A 14972-nucleotide genomic window follows, 5' to 3' on the forward strand; every position below is an offset into this window, starting at 1 on the left:
AGGGGGGGGTTGAGCATGCGCAAAAATCGCCATTCTCCGAATGGCTGCCTGTACGCATGCTCCAACTGCTTAAAAAAAAAAAAACACCGACGCCCGCAGCGTGTGAGCGGGCGTCCAACGGAGGCATTCGCAAGATGGAGGGTGAGTCTGATCGCGTTTCTGCTGGCATAAACACTGTCTTATTAAAGGCTGAAGGTTCTTCCTAGGGCTGCCAAGCCACGGCGGGGGATCTGCACATCTTCACAGGATCCCTGCCGCGTGGGACAGCGATAGGCATTGCACCGCCATTGCCAGGATGTGATGCTACGCATCGCTCTGGCAACGAGGCTGTTTGGAGTCCTGTTGCCAGAGCGACGTGTAGCATCACATCCTGGCGATGGCGGTGCAACGCCTATCACTGTCCCCCGCGGCAGGGATCCTGTGATGACGTGCGGATCTCCCGCCGCGGCTTGGCAGCCCTAGTTCTTCCATTAAAAAAACAAATAAATCTAGAAACTACAGATGAACTTTGCATTTTTAAAATTACAATTCAGTTCCAATAATATCTCCTATGACATAGTCCAGTGTCACCTAGGACCCCAAAGTGGGAAGCCATGCCCCCCAGTGCCATTTTTTTAGTGTGGCACCACTGACATTAAGAGCTGGTAGAATATATGAGTGGATGTATCTCAATATAAGAATGACAGAGCAACTGTATTCATTCTACATCTCCAAAAGCCTGTGGAGCAAGTGCGGCAATTGTTTTAAAAGACCATGAGCCTGATTTTTTTAAAAAACCATCTCAATTGCATTTTGGAATCTTTAATTATTTTGGACACAATCAAACCTGTTGTTACCTAAAAAAAACCAACCCTGGCTGACTGACACTGATGAAAAAACTGAACTGCGGGGTTTCATTGATAAATTGCTAATTACCCACACAATCAATTACTTTTGTGATTTTTTTTAAAAAAACTCATCTCCTTTGGTGGTTTTTCAATTAAAGTAAAAAGCTTTCAGACAACTGGATTGCCTCCCTTGTATACTAGAGGCAGCGTTTTAGAGTTGAGGGGAAATGTTTGTCATGCACTTTCCCGACGGGAATGATGCAGAGGAGTTGCATCTGCAAGTTATTAAAAGTCACAGAGAGAGCCACATGCAAGAAGGCTGTAGAAGATGTCAAAATCGAAAGGAGGAGGAAGCACAGGAGCGTTTTAAAAATATAATAAGTTAGCAAGAAAGATGACTCACCACTAACAAGGCAAATAAAATGACTCCACAGCTCCAGACGTCTGCTTTTCTCCCATCATATTTTTCTCCCTACATAGTGTGGAAATAGGATGTTTAGATGAAGGTTGGTTAGAGAAACAATATAGGGTCCCTGCCACATGGCAGGGAAAACACCGGCCAAAGTGCGGCAAATTAGAGCCGCACCAAAATAGAGACGCCGCGGTGGGATCCCACGGATCCCCTTAGCTGCGGCGCCGTTGCTCCCTGGCACGATCAGATGCCGGGGAGGAAGCCACAGTCGGGAGGGGGAGGCTGCCGAACTGCGTATGCCTGAGCATGCGCAGTTTGGGCAGAAGCCAGGGATGCGCTGGCGAAAGGACGCACCGGCGATCCCACGGCTGGCTTTGATGCGGCCTTCTCGGATGAACCACCACGGTAGGTGGTTCATTTTTGCAGCGGGGTTTTGGGTGGAAGGGGCGGATCGGGAACAGGTGCAGCACGCTTCCCATATGTTGCTGTGGGATCGTGCCCATTTGCTGCGCCCCCGATCTGTCCCTCTACTGGCCCAAAACCTCTCGTGTGACCGGGGCCTAGGTATCCTTGAATTCATTTAGAGGGTATAATGGGAAACTTTTAATTGAATAATAAAAATGGGCTGGATCTCACCAATAACTTAGGTGCAAGCAGGGGGCAGAGATTTTTAGTGGTTTCCCCACCTTCCACTATAGACATCCAACTTATCTGCCCCCCAGAAGCAGTATCCGGGGGAAAGGCGCAGAAGTTGTGGTCTGCTGGTGGAAATCATTCCATCAGTGGAGATTTTGGGAAGTATCCAAGATGATGTATCGAACAAATCTCAAGTCTTGCACAAAACATACATAGAGGGGTTGCCACAGACCTTTTGCTTGCCTTCCCCTGTCTACGCAGAATCACAGAGCTACAATCACTGCCATGGGTGTGTGTGTGCGCATAGGAATAGGCACGCATGCACTGACCTTCTGCTCCAATGAGCTTGATGCTACAGTGTACAAACACCACACAGGCAAAAGAGATCCAGTGGGCTCTATGCCAGTCCCTTGGAATGGGCTTTGGTTCTGTGCCGGGATAGATCCCGCCCATTAATTTCAATAAAAGCCATTGTAGGATTGAAAGGAAATATGGGTTATGAGGGAAAATTTCAAGCCAGTTAGCTGCACGGGTGTTTTTGAATTGCACACATGATAGACCGCGGAAGAGGAATAATGTCTAAAACACTTTCATTATGAAGCCACGTACGTCCTTGTCTATGATCTGGAAGCTGTGAGGGAAGATGGACTGGAATGGGACGGGCAAGGAGAAAACTGAAGAATCAGCACATCATCTGAAATGTCAGAGTTGCCTTGAGAAATATCGAGGAGCTGTTTCTCTCTCAGTTGGTTTTTTTTTTAATGGAGCTTGGAATCAGTCATATTTGCCAGATCGTAACGTAAGCTGTCAATTCCTTGGTATTGGTTTTATGAAGCATAGCATCGCAATTCTTTGCCTCTACATCTGTAGACTGGAAACGATGCCTTTTTGTGTACTATGCCACCAGGGGCTACGAGGACATGCCCCCGAAGAAAGATCGATGCCTCCACCTTAATTGATGAGCAGCATGGAAAATCCTGTGCCGTCTTCCTCATGCGAAAGAGGTGTTGGTGACAGGAGGAACTCAGGACAAAAATCAAGTCAAAGCAGAAGGCTGTTTCTATGGCTGCTAGTTTCCCAAGTGAAGATCCTACTGCACATTTTATTCATTCGCTTATTTGCACTCTGGACATATTTTTTGTAAACCCTTTGCATTGAGAGGGAAGTGTGAAAAGAACAAATCCTCTTATAGGGGTATTCTGAGTCAACTAACTAGTTTGCTTTGCTTTGTGTAATAAGGATATTGGAATTTCAGGCTCACTCACCCTGATTACTTCCGGACAGGCATAATGCGGTGACCTGAAAAACAAAGCATGAGCCAGTGAGTACAGAATCCTGCCTTGTTTTTTATCTATTGCATATATGTCTTTTTAGAGCCAACTCTATCACTAGTCTCTCAGTACCACGTCCCATCTCCAACGTTAGATATAAAAATATAAATAAAAGTCACTATTCAATTGAGTATCTTTATACCTCTGTATGACAAGTGTCATAGATGCAACGAACATGAAATTGAACACACTTCAGAGGACGGCAGAAGACCGGAAGGCCTGGCGGGAGCTGGTCCATGGGGTCGCGAAGAGTCGGACTCGACTGTGCGACTGAACAACAACAATACCTCTGTACCCCTTCACTAACAGTGGAGGAAGGGTATCTGGGTGTTAAAACCCATGCTCCCTTACTAATGAGCAGCTGGATCATAAACAAAATTTGGCACCTTACAAAATTTGGGCTCACAGTTTTAAATGCGTACATTAGCAAGGTGCGGTGTGGATTCCTGTAAAAGTTGCGGAGGCAGAAAAACCACATAGCCTTATGACCTCCCGGGGCAATCAGCAACCAGGAGGGCCATGGTGCTGACATTTTTGCAGACCACGGGATCCAGACGTTAATACTGGGGTCCCACTGCGGGATGTGGGCACTCCCATGGCCCTGCTCTCTTTCTCCACTTAAGAGAGAAGGGTTTTTATCCCCCAAAATGAGCTTTCTTTTCAACTTTTTACTTAACTCAAAACTAATTGAAACTTTTTCTTACCCCCTCCTTTCTTTCCAAATTCCAAAGTTGTGATAGCTGGCCGGCTTGCTCTCTCCTCCCGCAAGATAACAGGAGAGACCCAAGGCCATTATTGTGGGAACAGCAGGCGTTGACATGGCAACCAGGTTGTTATTACTACTGAGCCGGCTATTGGTGTGCAGTTAGGAGGCCAAGAGCGAATTACTAAGCTCTGTAATCTCCAGTTCCTCCCGGAATGTCTCCCGGGAAAGGTTATATAAACTAAAACCTCCTCCATTTCATAGTTGCAAACAAATACATGGCTGCAACTAGGCTAAAGGTGATTCTTCCTTAAAATTAGCTGAGTTAAACAATATCAAAACCACAACCATGCACCCATTGACAGGTCCCCTTTTCTCTCCCTCCACACACTGTAATGCTTGACAAAAATTTTTTATCCCATTTTATTACAGTTTATAGCAGCTTTCTCTGGCTGTGACAACCCCCTAGAGTTCCAGATTCTCCAAGGAGTCCCCACCAGCAAGGAGCTGTCTTTTAAAGCCCAATTGTAATCATTCTTTTAACACCATTTAACATTAATAAAATTCCCAACTATACACTGCCAAATTAAACCAAACATCAATGAATGGATGGGAGGGTGCTTCTTTAAATTAGTCAAAAGGTGGGCTCTGTTCCCCCTTCCCTACAGGAAGAGGCAAGAGAATTGCTGAATTTAATCTTACAACTCTTTTAAAATGAATGGCTAAGTTTTTAACAACAAACTTTCTTTATACCAAATAAAATGAATGTCTACAGATGTAGAGCTACATCTGATTGCTCTATTTTCACATTACATTATGTCCAAAATCCAATCCTGGACTTTTTCAACCAGGCGGGCTCTTAACAGTGACTGCTCTCCAACAAGAAGGCAGCCCAAATTAATTAAGAATAATTAGGGAAACTTAACACTTCTTCTCACTGTTCTCCCCTATTACGTTCCAGAACTACAATTTGGCAAGAGCCTTGCACTCCTCCTGGCAGAGTAGCCAGAAGGAACCCAAGGCTGTCACCAGGGCAATGACTGTGGTGGCCTGGGGCAACCAAGATTACTACTGTTAAAACAATGCCTGTAGATGGAAACAAGCAGGTTGCTGGAAAAAGATTACAGGGAAGTTCCCGGAATCCCCCGGAAAACCTCCCATCTGAAACCTGGTTGAGGAAAACTCCTGGGTTTTCCCCAAGTTATCATTGCTGTTGATTTGAATATTACAACTCTGTTTAAAACAGGCATACTTATTTCTCAAATGTTAAACCACTAAATAAAAAGTTCTTCACCCTACCGTGTAAGGCTTTACAATTTTCAGGTTTAGAAAAAGGCTCAAAGCTTTTAACAGTCCACTCCCCCCCTCTCTCTCTGCGCCAGAGAGAGAGGCGAGGGCGGAGGGGTGAGAGAAAGACAAATTCTTAAATATGTTCTCTCCTGCAATCTCAAACACATTCTTAAGACAAACACCAGAGACATTTTCACAATTTTTTTTATCAAACTTGGTCATATTACATATGTGCCAGGATCGTAATAAGATCAGGGTACCCACAGATCAAATGGTCTGCAAGGGACCCTCCCCCCATGTCTCCAGCCAGGTGAAACTACCTGCAGCACGCTCCGCCCTTATGACAAGGGAGGTGTAGCTGGATTGGGTGGAGGCAGTCAGGGCAGCAAAGGGGAGAGGGCTGCATCCAGCCAAAATGTGCTACTACTGGACACTAAGGAATTAAGCACAAACTAAACAACCTAAAGCAACAAATGTTGTATGTGGATTTATCAGATCTGCAGACCACAGGAAAAAGGAAGAAAGTTGCTTCATGAGAAAGCCACACAGATAAGGCAGCGATACACAAAACCTATTGGACAACCAAAAAAACAAAATAAAATCACTGGTGATTCGAAGTGGGCTGCCGCTGCTGGATCACAAAAAGTTTAACACAAGGGTAAAAACAAGACAGGATAGCACAATTCAATTCTTATCTTAACTCTAATAATTAATCTTATACTAAATAATAATGGTGCATCATGTACATATTCTACAAACAAGGACAACTTATTCATATTTAGACCATACTGGAAACATGCACACAGGAATGGGACAAAGAGTGACTTGGAGAAACATAATAAACCATGCATTGGTGTTTTTGTGAACACAATGTCAGACGAGCCTTCAGCTTCTGGAGAGAGTGTTATTGCTCACTCTTCCATCGAAATGGGCTGGAATTGTCTCCACCAATTCCAGACGCCTGCCCCAAGTTGGCCAGGAAGGGGAAAGGGAAGGGGATATTTTCACTCATACTATTTTGCTTAACAGATTATATTAATCTTATACTAAATAATAATGGTGCATCATGTATTCTCCATGGGTATTCTCACATTCATACAGGCTGATCACAAAGGAAACTTAAAACCTTTTATCTCATTTCTATAATAAGGAAAAGAGACAAACCTTAATCTTGCTCCCCCGGTTCCCCATCTTAACACAAAACAACACACAGCCCACTGACAAGGGAGACAAGACCGCAAAAGGGAGACACACACAACAAACCACAAACACCAGAGGAACCCAGCCATTATAAAACCAAATTGTCCCAATACTGGAAAATACTTGCAAATTAATCTTTTAACTACTTCAAAACCCAGAAACCCCTCAGGTGGCACACCCCTGCTCCCTCTGGGAGTGGCTGCAGTGGTGGGATGGACCAACAGGTTAGACTGGGCCTCACAGTTGGGCAAAACAGCCCGTTGATCCACGGTTTCTATGTTCATTAAAGTAGCGATGGAAAAATTTGGACAACAACAGTAACCCCCACCAATGTAACATGTGCTTAGACCACTGTTTGTCGCTGAGCTCCCTGCTTAGCCACTAATTGAGAAACAGTTCCCTGAAATCAATTATTTGTTTCAACCTGCCACATTATAATTTCACATCCAAGAAATCAGAGAGCATTTGCTTTATAGCCTTCATTCGTCCCAGCCTGACAGTGGAAGAAGGACCTAAACGGCTTTAATAATGTACATATAGTTGCTGTAGATTTTCCGGGTTGTGTGGCCGTGGTCTTGGCATTGTAGAACCTGACGTTTCACCAGTAACTGTGACTGGCATCCTCAGAGGTATAACACAGAAAGATGGAGGACTCTCTGGGTGCATTCAGACGGGGGATTTACAACGGTTAGGGTGCTGGTTCCAACCGGTGTACTTACGGGCGTTCACACGGCGAACATCTGCCTCCCATCCCTAACCGTTGTAAATCCCTTTAAACCGTTGCACTCTGCCACTAGGTCCCAAGTGGTGGTAAACTGAGTGCAACGGTTGAAAACGGTGCACCCCGGCATCTGATCGCTCTCCAAACGTTGTACAGCCACTTCCGTCGGAAGCCTGAGGCTTCCGGCTTTCCCCCGCCATTTTTTAAAAAAAATAAGCGATATGCGCTCGGGCGAAGCTTTGCCCCGAGCGTTTGTTAACAAAGAAAAAAAGCCCTTACTTTAACTTCCCGGAGCAATCCGGGACTACAGGGAGGCCAGGTTGGGCTTTAAACTTTAAAGGTAAGTCCTTACCTTTAAAGTTTAAATGTAATGGGTGAGGTTTGAGCATGCGCAAAAATCGCCATTCTCTGAATGGCTGCCTATGCGCATGCTCAAACTGTCCTTTAAAAAAAAACACGCCGACGCCCGCAGCGTGTGAGCGGGCGTCCACCGGAGGGATCCGCAAAATGGAGGGTAAGTGTGATCGCGTTTCTGCCAGCATAATCTGCACCGGTTCTGCCGGCAGAAACGCCCCGTCTGAACGCACCCTCTGGTAGGCAGGTAATTTATATCTACTCCAGAAGGTGGGGTATGTACATATGTACATATACATATACATATACATCACATAGCAGATTATTCGGCTGTACTTGCTGTATGTAAATTTTTATGGAACACAACAGAAAAAAACCACCTGTGCTAAACTCCATCAAACGTGAGTACTGTGAGGAGAATTTTAAAGTATTCTCTCTCAAAGACAAGCGGAAGCACTGTGCCCTTATAAGCAATACTTTTCAGCCAGAGATCGAAGAGACAGTGTGATAGAGTGTCAGATTACAACTGAGGAGATCCAGGTTTACATTTTCACTCAGTTATGAAACTCATGGAGTGGACCTGCGCCAGTAATCTGTCCATCAAACTGACCCCAGAGGGTTATTGTGAGGATAGAGGAGAGGAGAACCGTGTATAGTGCCCTAAAGTCCTTGGGGAAAGGGTAGGATAAAAACGTGCAAGTAGGTTGGTTGTGAAGGCAGCCATGACATCACAGGTAGTGTTTCAAAAGCCATCTAAACCACCCAAAATGAATAAGAACCTTGTGAACAAGGTACAACACAAAAAAAAATAGTGCAGAATACGGCTCATGCTTGAGATGGATACAACTGAGAGCCAGACAGTTAGGCAGGTTAACTTGGCCACTCTACATCAGCTTCTCAACTGCTGTGACAGCAGCATGAGTCTTGGCGTATCCACTCTAAATTCCCTGCCAATTCAGAGCAACTGTATATCTGCAGCTTTATCTTGGCTCACTGCTCTAAACGGGATCTTCAGACCAGCCAGGAGGCACGGGGAAACTAATTTCCATTCTGCCAGTCGCCCAATAACTTTGACTGCTTTAAGAGAGAAAACCCAAATTTAATCAAAAGTCTATTTATCTTTCTACAAAGTCATGGATATTTCTTGGCTCTTATCATTAATTATTCAAAATATGTGTGTCTAAGCAACTTGCTCCCCCCCCCGGCCCTCTCCTCATCTTTTCTGCTACATCTCCAGGCGGCAAAGCTACAATCCGTAGGGTGTCTTCAGTAACAATACCGCTCAGTGAGATCAAGAAGCAGTTTTTTTTTGCCGGCAGCCTCCATTATAGCACACTGGAAGAGATGTGAGCATTAAGAACAACTTCTTTGAGGGGGGGAGGTTGGTTTCCCAGGGCTGCAAAACCTGTAGGTAGCATCGGGAGTCTGAAATCCTCTTCTGTAGGCCGAGACTTTGCATGACGTAGAATGATTTGGCAGCACTGTGTCACTCTTAGGTTAGAGACATATGCCAAATACAGGTCTGGAACTTGGGCTGAAAAGACGCTGGTGGGGGGAACTGCAGGAGAAGAATTAAGTGGTTTTCAATGACCCAAAGTTTTTCTGCTGCACATCACATACTTCAAGCCCTTATTTGTGCACACATAAAGCAGAGGTTGGGATTTGAAGAGACTTAATGACACATGTTCCACTTCAATTTCATGTTCAGGCTATATGCACATTTTAGAACTGTTCTATGCCAGTGTCCGAGATACAATGACCTTAGGAGTAGGGATGGGCATGAACCAAACCATGAAGCAAAATTTACCACAAATCTTGCCCAGTTCATGATTTGCAAGCTTCTATGAACTTTTAAAACCGTTTGTGGTGATTCATGGATAGAGAAGAAAGCCATGGTTTTAGAGCCCCTTTAACCCCATGCTTTCTGTTCCCCACAAAAGCCACAATGGGGAACAGCGTGTGCTCCACTGCTCAGCTGTTTTTGGGCTTTTTGCAAACCCCATTTAAAGGGACTGCAGTCCCTTTCAATGCAGTTTGTGTGGCCATGAATCACAATCCAGTTCGGTTCATGAACAAACCTCCCGGATCAATTTGTGGTTCAGCCATCAACTACCTTTTTCTGACTCATGCCCATCCCTACTTAGGAGTACAAAGGGCTGCTAAGGTTGCATGGTGAAGCCATATTTTGAACCAGCGTTCCTACCTACATAGCTCATCTTCCCCAACAATGCAATTCCTCAGTTAATCAGAAATAGTGGAAACCAGTGTTGTGAGCAAAAATTCTACCTTGTGAGAGAAAAAAGCTAGTAGCATTTAAGTTGTGAGAGAGCGAGTCTACTTTGGACTATTGTGTAAATTAGTTTTTAGATGATTATTTCCATAACCTTGTAAAAATCTCAGAATGAATTATTTCAAACTATTTATGCTATAGTTTAAGAATATTTTAAGAATAATTTAAATATTATAACAGAAAACAGAATGAAATCAAATTTCGTTGCAGAAAATGCCCTCTACAGGGGTAGACCTCTCCTCTGGAGAAGAGGTCTACCCACCCCTGTCCACTGTATTGGTAGACCTGGCCTCTGGAGAAAAGGTTTATTTATTTATTTCTTTAATTGAACTTGTTAGGCTGCCCTTCCCTGCAAGCAGGGCTCAGGGCGGCCTACATCAAAACCAACATAATAATAATCCATTAAATTACATTAAAAACTACTAAAAACCAATATATTAATCAAGCAATACATTACATTATCTAAGATGATGAGAAATTTCTGTTCCCACCAGTTCCCTGGGTAAGGGGGGTGCAGATGGGTGCGTAGGAGAGTTTGAGAGTGCCAGCTGTCGCTGTACTCAACCGAACGCCTGGTGGAACATCTCTGCTGTGCAGGCCCTATGGAAAGGTAATAGATCCTATAGGACATGGATATTCTCTGGCAGAGAGTTTTACCAGGCAGAGGCCAGGGCCGAAAAGGCCCTGGATCTAGTCGAGGACTGCCCCAGTCCACTATATCAGTAGACCTGGTCTCTGGAGAACAGGTCTACTCACCCCTTTCCACTATATTGGTAGACCTGGCCTTGGACTGTCACCCTGCACTGAGCCTTAGAAACCAATGCTGGGGAGGGGCTCTTGCAGTCTATTTTAGGTTTTTTGTGGTGAAATATGACAGCCAACATTACAGGTCAAGTATAACAGAGGAGGAACAATCACTGCCAGAACCCTGCCTAACCAGCAAACAGGAAGTTGCTTAAATGTTATCAACCTGCCCAAGTTACTTATTTATTCAAATATTTATATCCAGCTTTCCCGTGACTCAAGGCAGCTTAAAAATCATACTGAAAAGCATAATAGGGGTGTGCAATATATACATATATATGTGTGTGTGTGTGTGTGTATAATTTCCCCCTGCTCCATTATAACCTATGGGGACCATAGTCTATAGTCTAAAGTCAATGGGCCCCATAGGCTATAATGGAGAATTGATCTGGAGGTATCTCGGGCTCTGGGAGGGCTGTTTTTTGAGATAGAGACACCAAATTTGCAGCACAGCTGCTGGTGCCTCTCCTCAACTCCACCCCCCTCTTCAACTCCCCCCCCCCCCCCAATTTCAAACAGATTGGACCAGGGGTCCAATTGTATGGGCCCCAGAAGGAGGTTCTCCATCCTCCCTTGTTTCCAATGGAGGAGAAAATGCCTTCTCAGTTTACTCATGGGCTGAGACAAAAATCCCTGTGCTACCAGCTAACACAGCTTAGAGGGAACTCTAGAAATGCATACTCAATATGTGTTCTTCCCTCCTGAAGGGAGCCCCCTGACTTCTACCTCTGCATTGTCAATGACAGCTTCAACCACAGCGTTCCAGAGAAATGCAAAGTGTTGATGAAAAACTAAAATTACATTATCTCGAATCCTCTCCCCTGCCAAGCCTTCCCACAACACCCTGCTTTGTAATATCATGGCTCTCGACCCCTGAGCAGTGGCTAAGGGATAGCTTAAAAATACGCATGGCCTCCTCCTGGTTGATCCATTCCTTTAAGCTGGCCACAGCAAAGGTCAGGTGTTTCTTGAGGAGGAGGAATGCAATGCACCCACACTAGCTGTCTTCTGTAAAAAAAGAAAAGAAAAGACCATTCTTTTCAAGCAGGCATTTGTCAGCAAATCGTATTGATAGACTTGTTTTGATGGAAAGTTGTATTTGTTCTGTATTAATGCTGGTTTAGGTTAATTTTGAATATCTGTTACTAGGTTCAGTGACGGCCCCAGGTTTTTTTGCCCACTAGGTGAGGATAATTCTGCCGCCCCTCCGTGTGGGGTGGGATGGGGGTGGGCACCGGAGCCGCAGCGGGCGGGCCAAGGGGGCAAGCTACAAATGAATTCAGGGGGGCAGGATCGCTCGAGGGGAGGAGGCCTGTGCCAGGCTGCAAAAAGAGCTCCAAAGAGACCATGGGGGCGGGGGCAGCAGAGAGTGAGTGGCACTTTCCCATCATCCCAGACTGTTCCCCGCGCTTGTCCCCCAACCTCCTTCTCTTTCTGTCTGGAAGGCTGCAAAGAGGGGAGTCTCTTGCCAGGGACGGTGCAAGAAGCCGGCAAGGGAGGCTTCCTGTGTGGGGTGAGGAGGGGACAAGGCCGGCCAGAATGGCGCCCTCGTCGAGCCGTCGCCCTAGGTGACGGTTTAAAATTTAACAATAACGGGCCAGCCCTGACTAGGTTAGATTCTTGTAAACCACCTTGACCTTCCGTAATTGGTGGAAAATACAGCATGGAAATGTTTTATTAAAACAGAACAAAACAATTATCTGCTGAACAGACACACTGGAGAACTGGCTCTTTTTATCTGGAGTAAGTGTTATTCAGTGTGACGACACTTGCAAAGACTTGGCATTTGACAGCTCTTCCTTGTCACAGTGGTAGCAAGCACAGAATTTGCATCCAGTCCCAATGCACACCATTTAGTGATAGCCATAACCCCTAACTGCAGGGCTATTTTTGGGCAGGAACGCACAGGAACAGAGTTCCGGCTGGCTCCTGAGTTGGCCACGCCCAGCAGGAACTCATTATCATAATAGGCCACGCCCAACAGCAGAAACTCATTACGATTGGCTACATTAGGGGTGTGTGGCCTAACATGCAAAGGAGTTCCTGCTACAAAAAAAGGCCCTGGGTTTTGACAACAAACAAAGTAAACAGAATAAGAAGCAAAAGGTGGGTGTGGCTGGATAACCACACTTCTGGTAACACAGGGGTGTGGCCTCATATGCCAATGAGTTGTGCTGTCAGGGGTGTGGCCTAATAAGATAATATGTTTCTGCTGTTGGGTGTGGCCAGTTATGCTAATGAGTTCCTGCTGGGCTTTTTCTACAAAAAAAGCCCTGCCTAACTGTTTCTGGTTATTAGTATTTTAACCTAAGTTCAATAGACTAACAGGACCTGCGGGTATGCAAAGGGTTTTTGGAGGCGGAAAGTGCAGTCAAGACACAGCTGACTTCTAGCGACCCTGTAGGGTTTTCAAAGCAAGAGATGTTTGGAGGTGCTTTGCCATTGCCTGCCTCTGTGTCATGACCCCGGTATTTCTCGGTGGTATCCCATTCAAATACTAGTCAGGGCTAGAGATGTAAAATTTCCGGAAATTTTGAAGCTCGGAAAAAACCCCGGTTTTTTTCCAGTTTTTTTGGGGGGGAAATGGAAAAATTGAAAAAAATGCTACATTAGCACTTCTTTTGTCTTTTCTAGATTGAAAGTCATTCCGTTACTTTAGGAACATAAAATATGACTATGGACATTTTTACTTGGCATGGAATCATCACAACTAGCATATTAAAAATATAGTGTAGCCAAACAATTATTACAGAATACCCACCCACATGCAAAAACAAAACTGAAACTTTTTTTATTTTCTTCTGACAATCGCATCTCCTAAAGGAAGAAATGCATTGTGTTCTTGCATTGGAGAGTTCAGTTTGTAACCTAGGACTTGCTTGTCCTCAGTGCACAGAAATTACATCAATCTGATACCATATATATATATATTTTAGAAATGATTTGGAAAATATTTGAACACCTGGTCTTAAAATATTTTATTCATCATGTTAAAATAAAATGTTCCATAATCATTTTTTTTCTTTTCTTTTTCAATTTTTCCAATTTTTCAGAAAAAAAACAAAAAAGGCTTCAGGAAAAAAAATGGGGGAAAACCATTTCCCCCCAAAATTTTTCCGTTTTTTTCCTGGGCCTTCACATCTCTAGTCAGGGCTAACCCTGCTTAGCTTCTGAAATCTGACTAGCCTAGGCCAGGAAACATCTAAAGGGAATGTTGCAATCTTGAGATCTGGGGGAGTGCATGTGCCACAGTATAAAAGCACTGATTTCCTTATTATGCCGCTTAGACAACAGACAAAAGTACATCTGAGTAACCTCCCCTCCTCCTGGCAGTCTGGTGTTTTAAGTGGTACACTCGCGGGAGAGAATGCTTTTTAGGAGGTTTGCCTAAACACTGCAAGGAACATTATGGGAAAGTCCGTACCCCTCTAATGAGGTGCAGACCTTCCCACAGCAAAACCCAGAAGTGGATCCCTAGTCAGGGATCCTGCCTGGAATGAGTGGGGGAACTGAACAAACAGTGTGCAGTGGGACTTTGTGGAAACACAGCTGGTGAAGGCATAAAGTTTCTTTTAGAGAGCCTGATTTCTACCCTACCCTTCCACCCTCTATGGGATCTCCAGGGCAGCTACTTAACTGTCAGCTATGCTGCCATGGGGGTTGGGATGTTCAGTCAGAGTCTGTGTAAATTGCTTTGGCATTCTTGTCTCTGCTTTGTGCCGAAAAGCTTATCTCTGACGAGGTGCAGGTGTGTGTGTGTGTTGTCTGCCTTTCCAGGCAGCCGTGGGAGCCGGACAGTTCCCAGCTTCACCTAGAAACAGTTTGCTGCCTTTAGCCCATGCGCGGGAGGGTGCCTAATTGGCCAACACAGTGGGGGGTGCATACGAATGCCCTATATCTTATTATGTCCAACTGCCATTCTTAACAGTGACTATGTTAATGCATCTATAGCTCTTCAATAAAAGTATAACCTTTCCTGAAAGCGTGTACTCCGTTGTTGGCTGTGGGTTCTGACATTATGGTGCAATTCCCACTCCACACACACAGACACGAGCATTAGAATAATGTTAGGAAACGAGTCATGGACATTTCTCCCACATGCCTACTGCTCTCTGGATCACAGGGAGGATTCCCTCCAGAGGGCACGGATGTAAAATGATGCTGCATCGAAACAGTTAGTTAAGGGCCTCTGATCAGCCACATCAGTTTCTGTTCAGAATGCCTCTTTAGGGATTTGGGTTAGAGGCCGTGGCAAGCCTCATAGATGTGTCGACTTCCCCCGTAGTCACTGCTTATTTTGAGCACAGGGTTTTTGAGCAAACCCGCACAGAGGCTCAGTGCTGTCGTTTGTTTCTCAATCAGCCGGGCTGCCTGCAACAATTCCTTTATATCAGGGACTTGGTT

At 44.9% G+C, this 14972-nt stretch overlaps 1 protein-coding gene across 1 annotated transcript in view; it reads right to left on the reverse strand.

Annotated features, from left to right (window-relative positions):
- Window positions 1–14972, reverse strand: part of LOC107105487 (serine/threonine-protein kinase BRSK2) — a gene marked incomplete at its 5' end in the record, with an annotated part of 331496 nt that overhangs the window by 120663 nt on the left and 195861 nt on the right. The window contains 2 exons of the mRNA XM_015405471.1: window positions 1231–1299; window positions 3141–3174. Of these exons, the coding sequence (XP_015260957.1) occupies window positions 1231–1299; window positions 3141–3174 (103 nt within the window). The remainder of the gene's footprint in view (window positions 1–1230; window positions 1300–3140; window positions 3175–14972) is intronic.

This window comes from Gekko japonicus, unplaced genomic scaffold (assembly GCF_001447785.1).
Source record: "Gekko japonicus isolate JY-2015 unplaced genomic scaffold, Gekko_japonicus_V1.1 scaffold1845, whole genome shotgun sequence".
Classification (NCBI taxonomy): Eukaryota; Metazoa; Chordata; class Lepidosauria; order Squamata; family Gekkonidae; genus Gekko; species Gekko japonicus.